The sequence below is a fragment of the Sus scrofa genome, chromosome 15, assembly GCF_000003025.6.
Source record: "Sus scrofa isolate TJ Tabasco breed Duroc chromosome 15, Sscrofa11.1, whole genome shotgun sequence".
Lineage (NCBI taxonomy): Eukaryota > Metazoa > Chordata > Mammalia > Artiodactyla > Suidae > Sus > Sus scrofa.
Genome location: NC_010457.5, coordinates 132,643,056 through 132,660,918, shown reverse-complemented (window position 1 = coordinate 132,660,918; position 17,863 = coordinate 132,643,056). Strand labels below are relative to the sequence as shown.

The following is a 17,863-nucleotide window of genomic DNA, read 5'->3' as shown; positions in this document are numbered from 1 at the left end:
TGGGGCAGTGAGGAAGCAGTAAGAATGTCCTTGCGAGTGAGTAGTACTTGGCACCAAAAATCGACATGAGCTTTGAGAAACTGCTCACTGCCCCGGTCACTAGCTCCTCGGCAGCGGAGACACAGGGCGATCCGCCTGCCGACACTTCCGAGATCGCCTCCAGCTCCCTCAGGACCGTGTGCTCACCAGTCCCCATCACAGGGCGTCTGCGGAACATCCTCCTTAAATCTCCTGGCATTTCTTCTCGGCTTTCATGGGGAATATGCCAGAAACTTCTTCCTGATAAAAAAAAGCTCATAATCTAGTTGACCTACCCAGGTCAATTTTTTCCATTTCACAGCATATATAAAACTCAGTTTGGCTGGGAAATATACTCCCTGCACATAAAACCTCTCAGAAATCTATAAATTGAAAGATTCCAATTTTCACTGCTACTTTCCCATAAGTTTCCCAGATTGCGGTCAGGTAAGGCCCCTGGTCACAGCTCCTCGCCCATGTGTTTGGACTTGCTGTTCTCTGTATCCAGGAGATCCACAGCTTAAATTTTGATCAGAGAGAATAAGCCTGGCCTTTTTTTTTTTGGTGGGGGGAGGCGAGCCCATGGCATGCGGAAGTTCCATGGGGCATGTGGACATTCCCAAGCCAGGAGTGGAAATGGAGCTGCAGCTGCTGGCCTGTGCTACAGCCATAGCAACATGGGATCCAAGCCACATCTGCAATCTACACCACAGCTCACAGCAACACTGGGTCCTTAACCCACTGAGCAAGGCCAGGTATTGAACCTGCATCCTCATGGATACTAGTTGGGTTTGTCAGCACTGAGCCACAAGGGAAACTCACAAGACAGGCTTTTTTAAAGGCTTATAATCAAGATACTTGTAAAGATAATCTACTTATCAAATTTAGGGTGATCCATTCACACCCCTAAGGACAGAAATACTTTTTAAAAATGTACTCCGTTAAAATTAAAGCACAATCCAGGGTAAAATAAAGTGCTTTTTTGGTAAGGATTTTAAAGATTGGTTTAACCCTGTTGATATCAACCACAGGGTAGGACTGGGCTCATCACAGGAGATTTCAAGGTTAGCTATCAACACGACGCAAAACCTATTAGGAAAGAACAGCAGCAACCACTGACCATACAAAGCAGAAGCAGCCTTTTAATCCCCTCCTTACAAACAACAGCTGGAAAGAGCCTCGTTTTCTAAACGCCGTTATGGGTTAGAAATGGGGAAGACACCAATTGTATCGTGTGATTAATTCTGCAGCACAGAAAGGATTTCAATACTCACAACAATCTATTAAAATGTCAGCGAGCAGCCCAGTAACTCACCTTTTTCATGAACACAAACTGAGAGTTTCTTAACACCATCAACCAGGGAATTTGGTGTGTTGCCATGTCCATCTTCTGAGTCACTGTCATCAAACTGAGCCTCTATAATGACATCAGGACTGTCATTACAGGCTTTCAGAGACTGCTGCAGGAGATGGCTTCCACAGAGCTCCTCGGGGAGATCTGATTCATAGGCCCCTTCTGTTTCTTTGTCATTGCTCTCTGGTTTAATTACCTGAAGAAAATAGAAAAGTTCTGCAAAATCACTGGAGGGAAAAAAGGAAAAGTGCAGATTTTTCTTTTTTCACTTTTTTTCCTAAGGAAGAAACTGCACATTCAGAAGGACTGGATACTCACCATGTAGTCTGAAAAATAATCTTTATTTTCCGCATGCACAGCCTGCCTGATGATCTAGCAGTGCCAGCCTGGCACTCAGCCTTTCAAGAGGCCCAAGATTAATGCTATATCCACTTCTCATTTTTCTTCTCTTTCCTTTTCTTTCTTTTTAAATTTTATGGCCACACCCGTGGCATATGGAAGTTCCTGGGCCGGAGACTGAATCCAAGCCACAGCTGCAGCCTACACCACAGCAACGCCAGATCCTTTAATCCACTGCACTGGGCTAGGGATTGAACGTGGACCTCCCCAGAGGCCTGAGCCACTGCAGTCGGATTCATAACCCACTGTGCCACAGTGGGAACTCCAGCTTCTCATATTCCTGATACACACTTTCAGCCTCTCTCCCTGAAAGGCCCTGAGTACCAGAAGCACCATGCTGCTTCTTAAGGGTTCATCCAGTACGTTGGGACCAACTAGTATGTTGGGAAATGATAAAAACTCAACATAGTACGTCACAGCACTCCCAAATGAAACTACAAGAATATAAAATGAAACAGGAAAAACAAAATTAAGTGGAAATATGCTTATAAAATGTTCTTATAAAAATACAAACCCTTAATTCTCCATTTTGAGGCCCGAAATCAGTAGAGAAAGCACACAAATGATAGACATCTACACCAGAAATAAGAACGAAGCATTATACAATATGTCAAACTTTTTCAATTGAAAAACATGAAGCAAATAGGAGAAAAGCATCCAGCTACTCATCCATTCAAGGAGTTAGTCACATGACATTCATACTCTCTGATTTCTACGGGCACAGTTATTTCATCACTGAAAAAAAAACGTGACATGAAAACCTGCCCATCTACATTAGTAAAAAAGACAGCAGATTCCGCAGTTCTAGATGTTTCTTAGAACACCACATTCTTTTAACAGTCTACTTTTGGATAAGAAATCGATGTGAAATTTAAACATGTAGTCAAGATGTGATCACACGTGGGAGTGCGTGTGTGTGTGCACGTACACCGCTACATGTGAATTCTTATCTACGAATTTGATCACTATTGGTACCACATTCATTGCGTTCTCTCAAACAAATGTTGGAAGGCCAACCTCGTGCCAGGCACCCTCATGAGGCCTACATGCTGGTGGGGAGACAGGTGGAGAACAACTTCCTCATTCAACAGATCATCACGGGGTACCGTTCTCGTGCCAGGCACTGTTCTAGACGGCAAGGATACAGCAGGATACACAAAAGTCTAATAGTGAAAAGAGATATACTATGGAAATGCTGGTTACTGGAGAGCGAGGCTAGTACAGCAGCAGGGTGGTTACAGAGGACACCTCCTGGAGGAAGCAACACTTGAGCAGAGACTGAATGAACTGAATGAGCTTCCAGTAGTTTATTAGGCATGTGTTTAAACATGAGAGATCTAATACTTTTCTGAATTTACTCTTACGGTTTCAAGCTAGACGCCTGCTTTCGACAAGCCAGATTAATGTCCAAATGAGATCACACAAAGACCATGCTTAATGGAAGATCTTCATTTTACACAAGGCAGAAAAAGTTATTAAAAGAAGTCTTTCCCAAAGCATTATAACGTCACAGATTCCAATGAACATGACTGCCCTCAATGAATATTATCATATCCATCAGGAATATCAAAGAAAAATACTATAAAGATATTTAAAAAATCAGAATATAGACTCTAAGAATATATTCTCAAGGCAACAGAAATAAAAGCAAAAATAAGCCCATCAGACCTAATCAAACTGACAAGCTTTTGCACAGCAAAGGAATCCATTAAAAAAAAAAAAAAAGGCAACCTATAGAATGGTAGAAAATAGTTTCAAATGATGCAACCGACAAGGGCCTAATCTCTAAAATATACAAGCAACTTATACAACTCAACAGCAAAAAAGCCAACCACCCAATGGAAAAATGGCCAAAAGACCTGAAGAGACCATTCTCCAGGGAAGATATACAGATGGCCAACAAGCACATGAAACAATGCTCAACATCCCTGATTATTAGAGAAATGCAAATCAAAACTACCATGAGGTACCACCTCACACCAGTCAGAATGGCCATCATGAAGTCCACAAATAACAAGCGCTGGAGGGGGTGTGGAAAAAAGGGAACCCTCCTGCACTGGTGGTGGGAATGCAAGCTGGTACAACCACTATAGAGAACAGTGTGGAGGTACCTTAGAAATCTATGCATAGAACTACCATATGACCCAGCAATCCCACTCTTGGGCATCTACCTGGACAAAACTTTCCTTAAAAAAGACACATGCACCCGCATGTTCACTGCAGCACTATTCACAATAGCCAAGACATGGAAACAACCCAAATGTCCACTGAGAGATGACTGGATTCAGAATATGTGGTATATACACACAATGGAATACTATTCATTCATAAAAAAGAACGACATAATGCCATTTGCAGCCACATGGCTAAAACTAGAGACTCTCAATCCTGAGTGAAGTAAGTCAGAAAGAGAAAGACGAATACCATATGATATCACTGATATCTGGAATCTAATATAAGGCACAAATGAACCTTTCCACAGAAAAGAAAATCATGGACTTGGAGAATAGACTTGTGGCTGCTAAAGGGGAAGGGGAGGAAGTGGGAGGGACTGGGAGCCTGGGGTAAATAGATGCAGAATGTTGCCTTTGGGATGCATTAGCAATGGGATCTGGCTGTGTAGCACTGGGAACTCTGTCTAGTCACTTATGATGGAGCATGATAATGTGAGAAAAAAGAATGTATACATGTAAATGTAACTGGGTCACCATGCTGTACAGTAGAAAAAATATATATATATAAATAAATGATAAAGAATAAATAAGTAAATAAACAAAAATTTTATACTAAGAAAAAGAATTACTGTCTTAGGCACTAAATTCACTTTTGAGTTACTAAAGCAGAAAATATTGTAAGGCAGCAGAATATAATGCATAAATCAGGTCATTCAAAACTATAACTAAAACATAAATTAATAGACAGCATTTTACAAGTGTTTTCCTTGTATTTGTGTGATCGGCGTACACACGAGAATAGAATAAATGTTACGAGGAGAAAAGATCATCTCAGGATCACAGAATCTAAAGGCATATTCTAAACCCTCCACATCACCCACTGGTTAAGAGTGAGGGCTGTGGAGCTCCTTAGATAAACGGCTAAAGTTTCTAAAAGGAAATGGACAAGGGACCTGGAACAGCTTGTCACATGGCAAACACAAGGAAGCGATCACAGGCTCCTAGGGTCTCACCTAAAGGACTCAGGAATCATTACGGAAGGGCTCTCTCTGGTCAACCTCAGAAAATCCTACCTTGCCTGGAAACACTATACCTCTGGTTAACCAAACGGCTGATATGGTTCTTCTTTACAGAAGAGCTTTGGCTAATTAAGAAGAAAGGAAAAACGTTCATTATCACCATCCCGCCAGCCTTGGAAAAATGGAGTCCGAAAACAATCATCAGTGGTTGCTAAATGCTGATCGGGGTGGAGTTTTTGTAACAGATGGGTCAGAGCGGCAATAACTGAACCCACTGATCAGTATAAATAAACATCATAAAGAGAGAAAGAACCAAAGTGCTTCCCAATGCGCTATAATTAGGGAGTACAAGAACCATCTATGAAGTATCTTCCCCTTAAATCGAGCGTGAGTCTGAGGAGGACGTTAAGCACCACTAGGGAGAGGATCCATTTACACTCACTCCCTAGGTGATTCCATCCAGTCGTGTGGCTTTAAATCTCTCCATACTCTATTAGTTCCAAAAATTAACTGCTTAGCCTCAACCTCTCCTCTGAACTGCAGACTCATATCCAGGCGGCTACCTGACATCTTCACCTGGATGTCAGGTGACTCCTTAAACAAGAGAATCCTTGGTCCCTACAAGAACCCACTCCTCTCCCAGAACTGCCCCCGTCAGCAGATGGAACTTTGACTCCCTCCCTCTCACACTCCTCATTCAATCCATCAAGACAGCCCACTGGGCCTGCCTTTGAAATATATCTTCTTGCCATTTCCACTTTTAGTATATAAATCCAAGCAACCTTTATCTCCTTGTAGAACCACTGCAATAACTGGCCCCCCGATTTCCACTTTGGACCAAAAGAGCTACAGTGATCTTTTAAAACAAATCAGATCACAGCATTCTCCCAACAGCTTCCCAGCATCCTTCCATCACCATGGCACAAGGTCTTGTCAGATGTGGCCCACATGAATTTTTCCATTCTCATTTTCTACAGCTTCTTCCTTTGCAAATCACACTCCAATCCTAGAGATCTTCTTGCTATTGCTAGAATTCTCAAATCTTCCATCTTGAGATTTTTACATTTGCTATTCCTCCTACCTGGAAAACTCTTGGCCCAGCTACTCACAGGGATTGTTCTCTTCATTCTGTTTAGGTCTCTGCTCAAATACCCTCCTCTCAGAGGCCTTTCCTGATCATATTCACTAAAACAGCCCCGCCTCACTGTCAGTATGCTGCCCTCTTTCCCTGCCTTATTTTTCATCACTGCACTTAGCACTGTCTCACCTACATACTCTACATACTGTCTGTCTCCCAACTAGGATGTACATTTCGTGAGCACAGAGGCTATTGTATCCACTGCTATATTCCAAGAGTTGGGAACAGCATTTAGTAGCCACTCAAATACATGCTGAATGACTGCAGGAACAGCAATTAATTAGGATCTCTGATAAATGAAAACTCCATGAAATGACCACAGCTGGGCCTGACACATTAGATATGCTCAAGTCTCATTTGCATGAAGAAAGAACCAGCGAGGGCAGACTGCATTTAACATCGCCACACATCTAAAATCTACCCATCTCTCAAGACCTGGTCCAAATGGCTTGGATTTTCTGCAACCCAGAATCCACCACAGTCTTCTCAGTTCCTCCTCATGCCCTGCTACCTGCCTCAGGTGAGAGTCATTTCTTCCTTTTCTAAAGTTCCAAAGCAAGCTAAAAAAAAAATTATCAGAGTATAGTTGACTCACAATGTATTAGTTTCAGGTATACAGCAAACAAATCAGTCATACATATAAACATATCCATTCTTTTTTTCCCCACATAGGCTATTACAAACTACTGAGTAGATTTTTCTATGCCATACAGTAGGTTCCTGTTAATCATCTCATTTATATGGCAGTGTGTATATATCCCTCCCACTCTCCCAATTCCTCTCTCCCCACAACGGTTTCACCTATGGGTAACCATAAGATTGGTTTTGAAATCTGTAAGTTTGTTTCTGTTTTATAAGTTCCTTCATATCATTTCTATTAGATTCCATATGTAAGTGATATCGTATGATATTTGTCTTTCTCTGTCTGAATTACTTCACTCAGTACGATAATCTCGAGGTCCATCCACGTTGCTGCAAAATAGCATTACTTCATTCTTTTCATAGCTGAGTAATATTCCAGTGTGTGTGTGTGTGTGTGTGTGCGTGTGTGTGTGTATACCAACACCTTATTTATCTGTTCCTCTGTCAGTGGACACTTAGGTTGCTTCCACATCTTGGCTGCTATACATAGTGCTGCAGTGAACACTGGGGTGCATTTTATAAGTACCTCTTTTACGGCACTTCTCACTGTTTTCATTACACCAGTATTCCTTACACATGTGATTTATCTCATCTGTTAAGACTATCTACTCACCAGTTATATATCTTTGCATATAATAAAGCAACTCGCATAATCAATGTAGGTGCTCAACATCTGATGAATAAACAGGTGGAGAAAAGTGTAGAGAAATGAAAAAAGGAATATGAAAGACTATAAGGTGCAAGAGAGCTTTCAGAAACAGTTTCCAAATACAAGATTATGTGGGTTGGAAAGTAGTAGTCCAGTTTTCCTTGGATCTGTAAAATAAGAGGCCTTCCTCTGTGGGATTGACCTTGAAAACGTTGAAAAGTCTGGGTTGGTGGTTGTCAGTTTTGAAGTTTAGCAGATCCCTCTGAGAATCAGGTGAATACCATAAACCCTTCCTCTACAGAAAAAATGCACATCTACGAGTAGGTAGAAAATACTCTTTAAGAATATACCGGTAAGGAGAGTAGCAAGTCGGTTGCTGCAGGCTACCAGTTCAGGTTGATCAATATTTTGGAGAGCTCTGGGCTCCTAGTGAAAGGAGGGGGCCTCAGGAAAATGGTTAACTGAGGACTTTTACAATTCCTCTGGTTTCCTCCACAGACCTGAGAGGGTGAGGCAGCTGACTGCACTTGCTATTCCGCGTGCATGCTACAGCTGGGATTACTTCTCCCTTAGAGACTTAGTCTAGTCTCTGGAGGACGCGACAAAAACGGAGTAGTGAGGGAAGAAAATACAGAACTTTCTCACTCTCAGTCTTGTTCCATGCATGGGAGAGGATGAGCACCACACAGGCCCTGCTAATAAAAATAAAAGTGAAAATATAGGCAGATGTCAACTGGTGCGTACTGATATGAAGTACAAGTGTCACTTGCAGGTACTAAAAATACTCAAGAAATAGCACAATCCAATACTTATTAACTTTAATTTCCTTGAACCACTCCCCTCCTCAAACACAAGTACAAATACACACATACACGCACACACAACAGAAATGTGTGTCAGATATACCCTGCAGTTAGTTTCACCATGGATAATCTGTAATCTACCTTTTGTCTCCTTTCAGAAGGCAAAACTGGGTGATAGAGTGTGACGAGAAGAAAAGGCAAGCCCCCTCCTCCATCAGACTGCAGTCTCAGGGGGATGGAGAGCAGTAATCTTGCCTCTTTGGTGGTACCTGGGAGGCACCCTGAAAACCATAAAGGATGAAATTGAGAGGAGGCTATTAGAAGCTTGTGACAGAAAGGAATAGGCCTAAGCCTAGAATGTTGAGTTCAGAGACACAGAGAGCAAGAGATACATTTTTTGGAAAAGGGGGTGGATGCAGAATGGCTTCTGTATTTTAAGGAGAACCTAAGCCCAGTGTTAGCAAAGGAATGGCAAAATGCCTTATAGAATACCCCTGCTTTGAAGACAAGAACGCTTGAGAAATCGGAGACACCAAGCAATAATGTGATCGGAAAACGGCTAAGGAAGTCACGACTCAAAAAGGCTGGCAGAATGTTAGAAAATAACACTTTAAGAAAACATATAGGGAAATAAATTTTAAATAGAACCAAAAAGCACTGTCGTAAAAGAAAATAGTGATAAATGTAATTCCGTTAAAATTAAATTTCTTCTTTTATCCTAAAATGATGTAAAATAAATTTAAAAAGATAAGCCAGAGAAATGCTCATATCCAGACTATGTAAAGAACTCCTACAGATTAATGAATGACAATCCTATAGAGAAATAGGGAAAGGGTTTAAAGGCACTTAACAAAAAAGTGAATCTTCATCACCAAATGGCCAATAAAGATGGAAAAGTGCTCAGCCTCATTAGTCACTGGAGAAATGCAAATTAAAACCACAGTGAGATATCACTACACACCCACAGATGGGCAGAAACTAAAAAAATCTGACAATACTACATGTTAGTATTTATAGAAATACATTGCTGAGATGAATGTAAACTGGTCCAGCCCTTTGTAAGACAGACCAAAACTGTGATGGAGGAGTTCCCGTCATGGCTCAGCAGACGCGAATCTGACCAGTGTCCATGAGGTCGCGGGTTTGATCCCTGGCCTCGCTCAGTGGGGTTAAGGGGCGCGAGGCTGTGAGCTATGGTGCAGGTCACAGACGCAGCTCAGATCTGGCATCGTTGTGGCTGTGGTGTAGGCTGGGGACTACAGATCTGATTTGACCCCTAGCCTGGGAACCTCCATATACCTCGGGTGCGGCCCTAAAAAGACAAAAAAAAAATTGTGATGGAAAGCAGAAGACACATCGACTCAATTCCAGCCCTGGCTTGGTCCACGACATTGCCCTGCCTCCCTCAGGACTTTGACAGGTGAACACAAAAGGACAAATACGCAAAAGCAAGGAGATAAGAAAATGTGAATTTTCCTTTAGGAAAGGCAAGTTGTAGTGAAAATGTGCAACAAGAATGAGAAAGGAAGATGACTAAGCAGACGTGAAGAGCCCTGAATGCTAAGTCAATGCATCTGGTCTTTACTGTAAAATTAACAAAGTAGGAAAGCAGGGAAAAGTGGTTAAGAGCAGGAACCGTAGTCAACACAGCCGGGTTTGCGTCATGGCTCTGCTGCTGACTAGCTGTACCGCATTGGCCAAGTTATTTGAATCTCAGTTTCACTACCTTTCAAATGGGGACAGGAGCATCCAACATCCTTTGCTTATTGTGGAACTGAGATAATACATGAAAAGGTCTCAGCACAGGTGCCTGTAACATAGACAGGAGCTTAGTGAGTGTTTCTGAACAGCTTCAGATTTGGTCTTTAGACCCGGCAAGTCCAAGGTGATGAGGAACATCCAGGTGGCAGCTGGAAATGCAGGTCAGGGGATGACAGCAGAGTGTCCTGGAGGACAGACGTCCAGATGAGGGAGTCAACCCCGCGGGGTCAGCAAAGGTCAAGATTCTCTGAAAAGGGAAGCTGAAAATACAGCCCTGAGAAGACCCAAATGGAGTGCCACAAGAAACAGGAGTCCGTGAAACAGAGCGTATTTAAACAAAACTATGAACACGTTAAGCCCTACGGCACTTATCATCACTCTTCACATTCATACTGCACAACCTCCTCTGTGCTTTACACTCATTAACTAATTTGAGCCCCACCAGGACCCTGGGTGATACCCAGGAAAATAGTTATTTCCATCTCACAGAGGAAAAAAAAAAACAGGTTCAGACAGGTCGCAATCCCATAGCTTCTCAACGGCAGCGCAGCGACAGGCACACAGATCTAGAGCTCTAACTAAGTCCAGTGCTCCTGGACCTGGACAGTCCGATGCAAGATTTCCTGCCAGCAGATTCAGAGTGAGCTTTCACATACATCTCCCATCACTAACACCCAGTGCGTCTTCTGTCTGCCTGGCAAATGCTCAATCAAAATTCAAGATCCAGCCCTTGAAAGCTTCTCTGACTAATCTCCCCCATCTCTTAAGAAATGTTCTTTCCTTTCTTTGTTCCACGGCTATTCCTTAACTGTTCTTTCACCATAAGGTTTGTTGATCAGGCTCTATTCCATTGATTTGTTTGCGTATTTTTCTCTTCCATCCGCAAGTAAACCATGCCACATTCATTTTTTTATATTCCCCAGAGGCTCCCAAAATGCCTGTCATATAAAACATGTTCAATAAATATTGGTTTCCTTTTCTCTTCTTCTGAATAGGATGAGAAAGACTTGAATCGGCTGTCAAAGAAGCATTCTTAAAAAAAAAAAAAATTACAAGAAATAAATAACTACCAAGCAGCAATGATGCCGGAAAGATGTTACCGGAATCCGGTTCTTGTCCGCACAGCTGAAGAATGAACTCCTCGAACACACAGGCAGCAAGCACGCAGCGTCTTTATCACAGGAAAACAAGTAGCTCCCAGGGCTGCTGGGAGTGGGGAGAAGAGCCCTTCCCTCCCTCCACTGTCCTCTAGGGGTTTTTATCGATTAAAGATGGGGGGTACCAACGAGGGGTCCAAAAAGATGTGGTTTTCTCCTCTTGGCCTTGCCCAGTTACCTCTATCCGTCCTTGTCCAACAGGGGTCTTAGGGGTGGAAATGTCCCGTAGGTCTCATGGTGTCTTCGCCCTTCTCTTCCCGTAAACTGAGTCACAGGGGTTAGGGATTAATGTCCATCTGGGTGTAGGCACACCCCCTGTAGTACACAAGGTCTGTGGGGTGTTACTCCCTGGAGCCCTTGAGCCACAAATGTTAATCAAAGGCCTATCAAAGCATGCAGCGACGCCCATGCTCCTCCACTGAGGACCTGAGTGACTATTCCGCCTCAGCAAGAGGCAGCTAAATTCAGATGCTTGTCCACCCGGGACCATGTGATACTGCTCTACCCGACATTAATACACCAGCTGGAAACCAGGGAAGAGTCACCAGTTGTTTTATCAGAGTTGAAACTATCACCATAAGAAGCAAATATAAATACACATGCAAATGAATAAAACTGGAAGACATTAAATAAATGCATTTTTCTAAAATAATTCTAGGCCTTCATATCTAAACTTTAACTCCAGCTTCAGTATAAACCCAAATGGAACCATAAAGTTCACTGCTACCAATTTGAAAACAAGAGTTTTAGCAAGAAAAATCATGAACGCCTGGATAAAGAGAAAGATAAATGTGAGCACAGTTTCCAAGGAAGCTGATTCCCCCAAAGTGTGAAGAACCAATCTGGCCCTTGGCCGGGGGGCGGGGGGGGGGGGCAGAAAGTCTACACTGAGCTGTAAATTAGACCAACTACAGGGAGCAACTCAAACTCACCAGAATCAAGAAACTGAGAAACCCATTCACTTCAAAATTGGTACTGATTAGATTTTTCTTTCCCCTCCTTTTAAAATTAATATAATTATTTCAGGAGTTCCCGTAGCTCAGTGGTTAACGAATCCGACTAGGAACCACGAGGTTGCGGTCCAATCCCCGGCCTTGCTCAGTGGGTTAAGGATCCATCGTTGCTGTGAGCTGTGGTGTAGGTTGCAGACGTGGCTCAGATCCCGCGTTGCTGTGGCTGTGGCTGTGGTGTAGGCCGGCGGCTACAGCTCCAATTCAACCCCTAGCCTGGGAACCTGCATATGCCGCAAGAGCGGCCCAAGAAAATGGCAAAAAGACAAAAAAAAAAGTTTTTAATTAAAAAATATATATATAATTAATACAATTATTTCAAAATGGGGGAGCAACAGAAAGAGTTTCTGTAACCAATTTAAATGGAATCCTAAATAAAAATGCCAGTAACATTTCCATCACGGTGCCTTACCCAAACTCCAAGTAGGAAACATTTCACAGTCCCCTGTGTACTGATACAGAAAAACTCTTCCTGAACATAAAGCCGTCTTTGAAAAGTGCTATTTTAAATCTCATAAAAAGAGCACGTCCGTATTAGCACCGGGGAATTGTTCCAAGAGAGTAAGTTCTATAACCTTCCCCTGGGGCAGGGGGTTACTATCAACTTGGTAAAAGGGAACTTCTCCCAAAAGATTTACACCTGCCTGTGTCCACGGGCACTTTGTGCTGAAAGGTGGTTCACGCCAGTGCCAGCCGAGGGCAGGAGATGACGCCCCACCCACCCCCTCTACCTGAGCCTCTGATTCAGAGCTAATGCGTGGCACCAAGTCCACCTAGGGGCTGGTTTTCGTTTCTTGGCTCCTCTGGCTGAGCTTAAGTGACAGCACTCACTTGCCACACATGTTTTAACAAACTTTCAAATCCCTTAATGGCACACTTGGGACAAAATATAATACACTGTTCAGGAAACACCTCAGAGCCAAGAAAAGCAATTGATATTTCCACAGGGAGTTCTGGACGAGGCTTGCCAATACGCTTCTTCCATTTTAAAACATGACATGGATCCTATCATTCTGAAGACACACTAGCCTTCTTAAAGGTACAGATGTTGACTGGGGACTCCGTTTGCCTCGAGCAGTTAATCCGAAAGCACCTTTCCTTCAGTTCACAGGAGTAGAACAAACCACCGCCATTCTTCTAGCTACTCAGGCCAAAAACCTTGTTATCAAGGGACCAGTCTTGCTCCCTCTCTCCATCTCCGCCCTCCCTACCCCGCCTCTCATCATCACATCCTCCCAGCTCATCCTATCAGCTCCACCTTCACTGCCACCGTGGACACCGCCCTGGTTCAGGTTTCGTCATCTCCCACCAGGATACAGGCAAGACCTCTTCAGGGGGTCTCCCTGCTCCTACTCTTGCCCACTTTCAGTCTAATCCCAACACAGCAGTCAGAGTGAGCCCATGAAAGGTTAGGTCGTATCACATCAATCCTCTGCTCTAAATCCTCCACGGCTTTCTCCCTCCATCAGAGCTAAAACCCAAATCCTGATGGATGCCCAGGCCCTACCTGACCTCTCCCCCACCCCATGGCCCCTCTGCCTTCCTCTCCAGCTACTCTCCTCGAACACACGAGGCATGTATTTACTACGCCCCAAGGTCCTCACAAGGATGGCTCCCCCACTTCCTTCAGGTCTTACTCACAGTCACTTTCTCAACAATAGCTCCTTCGGTCATCTGATTTAAAACCCCACCCCCACGCCCACCCCCAGTTCACCTCTCTCTTCCTTACTGTACCGATTTTTCCTCTTCAGTATGTACCACTGTTGAGCATAGTACTTTATTTACATTATTATGTCCTTCCCAGTGAAATGTGAGCTCTATGAAAGCAGGGACTTTTTTGCCTGTTTGGTCGCTGTTACAATCCCAATACTTAATATTGTACCTAACATAATCTTCCCTACATAAATCCACTTTAATGTGCAAAAACCACCCTAGCCCTTCCCCCTCAAAGCACTTCCCCTTCCTGTTCTCTCTCTTTTTTTTTTTTTTTTATCAACAATACTACACTTCCTTCCAGGGCCTTCAAACTCAAAACCTCACCACCACATCTGACTGTCTCTACTGCCAAACACACTGCTTCACCAAAGCTTCGCTTTCCTTTTACAAGAGCTCTTATGTTTCCACAAATTCCCTGGTGCCACCTCAGGGCCACCATCGTACAAACTTCCAGAAATAAAAAAATCTGATTAAGCTACCTTTTCACTCAAAATTTTTCACAGAAGTCTCTTTCTTAGACAAGCTGACTCTCCGTTCTTTGGCTTATCATCCAAAGACCTTGATCTTCTCAATGTGCACTAAACTTTGTGGATCCTTTTAATCTTATCTGCCAATTCCTTCCATTAAACACCATGCAAAGGCCACTGCAAACTCTTTCTTGGCTTAGACCACACCAAGTCAAAAATGGGTTTCTAACAACTAAGAACGGCAGGATCTGTTTCCCTCTTTCTATTTCTCTGTGAGTATCGTAAGGAAAACTATATAACTCCCTTTTTCAAAAGTTCAATTTTTAAAAAAATTTTTTAAGAAAAAGAGGAAAAAGGTCTCTTGGAGAAGCAAGCTGTATCTGCCAAGGAGCCGTCCACTGTGCAGCCCAGGCCTGGACTGCAGGAGAGGAAGCCTGCAGAAGTCAGGCAAGTCTGGCTTTAGGATCTCTGGACGCTGCTCCTGAGAGGTTACAGGACGTGGCACAGAATTATGGGTGTCCTGTAAGACGCAGCCTCTCTCCTTTCTGTACGGCCACCACAGGAAACGAACCAAACACAACGTCACCCGGATTCCACCAAGCCTCTCTACCCGGCCGCCAAGGAAAGTAAGAAGCAGGTATGTTTCCCCTTAGAGGAGAGAGACAGAGTTGACAGAACAGAGCAGAATCCAACTAGAGGCATCTCCACAGTGAGGGATTAAATATGTTGATACCAGAAATGAGCAGAAAGGTAGGGAAGAGAATCTGGCCGACTATCACACCAAGTTCTGAAACAGAAGAAGAGTCAGGCAAGAAGCTGGACAGAAGCAAAGCAGGGAAAGCAAGGCTTAGGGAAGATTTCCCCTTTCAGAATCCTAACAATTGCTGACATGAAATGAAAGCAAGACGGTAACATCATTCAGCAAAGAAAATAACCCAAGAAGCTTAAACAACATGCTCAAGGATGTACAGCATGTGTCAAGTGAAGATTATTTGTATTTGAGGTTTTCACAGGTATAGAGACGTAGCTGCAGCACCTAACCTCAGACTCCTTCATCACACCGTCTGTAGCAAAATGCATTTCACATTCTTGAGTCACACATCAATGTGCTGGACCTCAGTGAAAAACAAGCTCAATTTATAGACCATTTCAGAAAACCAGACAGTGTACAATGAAAAGTTTTCGGAGCAAGGGATATTAAGGACATTGACATAAGGGCCAGAGTCCCAGAGCCTAAGGATGTTCCTGTCCATACAGTCAATTTACTAGAAACAGATTAACCACAATTATCGGAAAAGTCAGCCAACACTTGAACCACCACACTCATGTACTGATAATAAAAACCAAAGCCACATTTGACTAGTGGTTGCTGGCACACTGTGAACTCTGCACCTATTGCTAGATTTTTAAAATAGATGTAAGGTATGGCCAACCCTAAAAAAATCTACGTGTGTCTGCAACCATCCTTTCCTCTTCCCACCTCAAACTACAGACAGAGTACCTCTGCTTTGAATACTGTTTCTTCCCTTAAGGGCTTTCCTCATTGGTAGTAACTACTCCCCACTCTTTCACTGCCCCCCAGTACTACACCACTCCCATACCATCTTAGAGATGTTCACCATCACTCCCCATCTTAAACACTGGAGTAGCTACGTTAACACCACACAAAGTCAAATTCAAGAAAAAAGGCTTGATTAGGTCCCATCAGTTTGTTTTTGCCTTAATTTCTGTTGCTTTGGGAGACTGACCAGAGACAACATTTGTAAGGTTGATGTCAGAGAATGTTTTGCCTATATTCTCTTCGAGGAGCTTGATGGTGTCTTATATTTAAGTCTTTCTGCCATTTTGAGTTTATTTTTGTGCGTGGTGTGAGGGTGTGTTCTAGTTTCATTGCTTTGCATGCAGCTGCCCAGGTTTCCCAGCAATGCTTGCTGAATAGACTGTCCTTTTCCCATTTTATGTTCTTGCCTCCCTTGTCAAAGATTAATTGACCATAGGTATCTGGGTTTATTTCTGGGTTCTCTATTCTGTTCCATTGGTCTGTATGTCTGTTTTGGTACCAGTACCACACTGTCTTGATGACTGTGGCTTTGTAATATTGCCTGAAGTCTGGGAGAGTTATGCCTCCTGCTTGGTTTTTGTTTCTCAGGATTGCTTTGGCAATTCTGGGTCTTTTGTTGCGCCATATAAATGTTTGGATTGTTTGTTCTAGTTCTGTGAAAAATGTCATGGGTAATTTGATAGGGATTGCATTGAATCTGTAGATCGCTTTGGGGAGTATGGCCATTTTTACAATATTAATTTTTCCAACCCAGGAGCATGGAATATCATTCCATTTCTTTATACCTTCTTTAATTTTTTTGATTAATGTTTCATAGTTCTTGGCATATAAGTCTTTCACCTCTTTGGTCAGGTGTATACCCAGGTATTTGATTTTTGGGGGTGCAATTTTAGAGGGTATTGTATTTTTATATTCCTTTTCTAAAATTTCATTGTTAGTATATAGAAATGCAACTGGTTTCTTTCTTTTTTTTTTAATTTTTTTATTTTCCCACTGTACAGCAAGGGGGTCAGGTTATCCTTACATGTATACATTACAATTACATTTTTTTTCTGAATGTTAATTTTATATCCTGCTACTTTGCTGAATTTGTTGATCAGTTCAAGTAGTTTTGGGGTTGAGTCCTTGGGGTTTTCTATATATAGTATCTTGTCATCTGCGTACAGTGACAGTTTTATCTCTTCTCTTCCTACTTGGATGCCTTTTACTTCTTTTGTTTGTCTGACTGCTGGGGCTAGGACTTCCAAAACCATGTTGAAAAACAGCAGTGAGAGTGGGCATCCCTGTCTTATTCCAGATTTTAGTGGGAAGGCTTTCAATTTTTCTCCATTGAGTATTATATCTTCTGTGGGTTTGTCATAAATGGCTTTAATTATGTTAGGGAATGTTCCCTCTATGCCCACTTTGGTAAGGGTTTTTATCATGAATGACAAGCTTTTGCACAGTAAAGGAAACCAAAAAGAAAACAAAAAGACAACTTACAGAATGGGAGAAAATAGTTTCAAATGATGCAACCGACAAGGGCCTAATCTCTAAAATATACAAGCAACTTATACAACTCAACACCAAAAAAGCCAACCACCCAATGGAAAAATGGCCAAAAGACCTGAAGAGACCATTCTCCAGGGAAGATATACAGATGGCCAACAAGCACATGAAAAAATGCTCAACATCCCTGATTATTAGAGAAATGCAAATTAAAACTACCATGAGGTACCACCTCACACCAGTCAGAATGGCCATCATGAAGAAGTCCACAAATAACAAGCACTGGAAGGGGTGTGGAGAAAAGGGAACCCTCCTGCACTGGTGGTGGGAATGCAAGCTGGTACAACCACTATGGAGAACAGTACGGAGGTACCTCAGAAAACTATACAGAGAACTGCTATGTGACCCAGCAATCCCACTCTTGGGCATCTATCTGGATAAAACTCTCCTTGAAAAAGACACATGCACCCGTATGTTCACTGCAGCACTATTCACAATAGCCAAGAC

General features: G+C 42.7%; 1 protein-coding gene across 6 annotated transcripts in view; it reads right to left on the bottom strand.

The window, feature by feature from the left end:
* Window positions 1–17,863, bottom strand: part of DIS3L2 (DIS3 like 3'-5' exoribonuclease 2) — a 362,160-nt gene that overhangs the window by 242,025 nt on the left and 102,272 nt on the right. For 4 of the 6 annotated variants that reach the window (XM_021074517.1, XM_021074521.1, XM_021074518.1 and 1 more), the window contains 2 exons: window positions 1,334–1,568; window positions 187–279 (listed from right to left, as the gene is read on the bottom strand). In XM_021074517.1, the coding sequence (XP_020930176.1) occupies window positions 187–279; window positions 1,334–1,568 (328 nt within the window). 6 annotated transcript variants of the gene reach the window in all.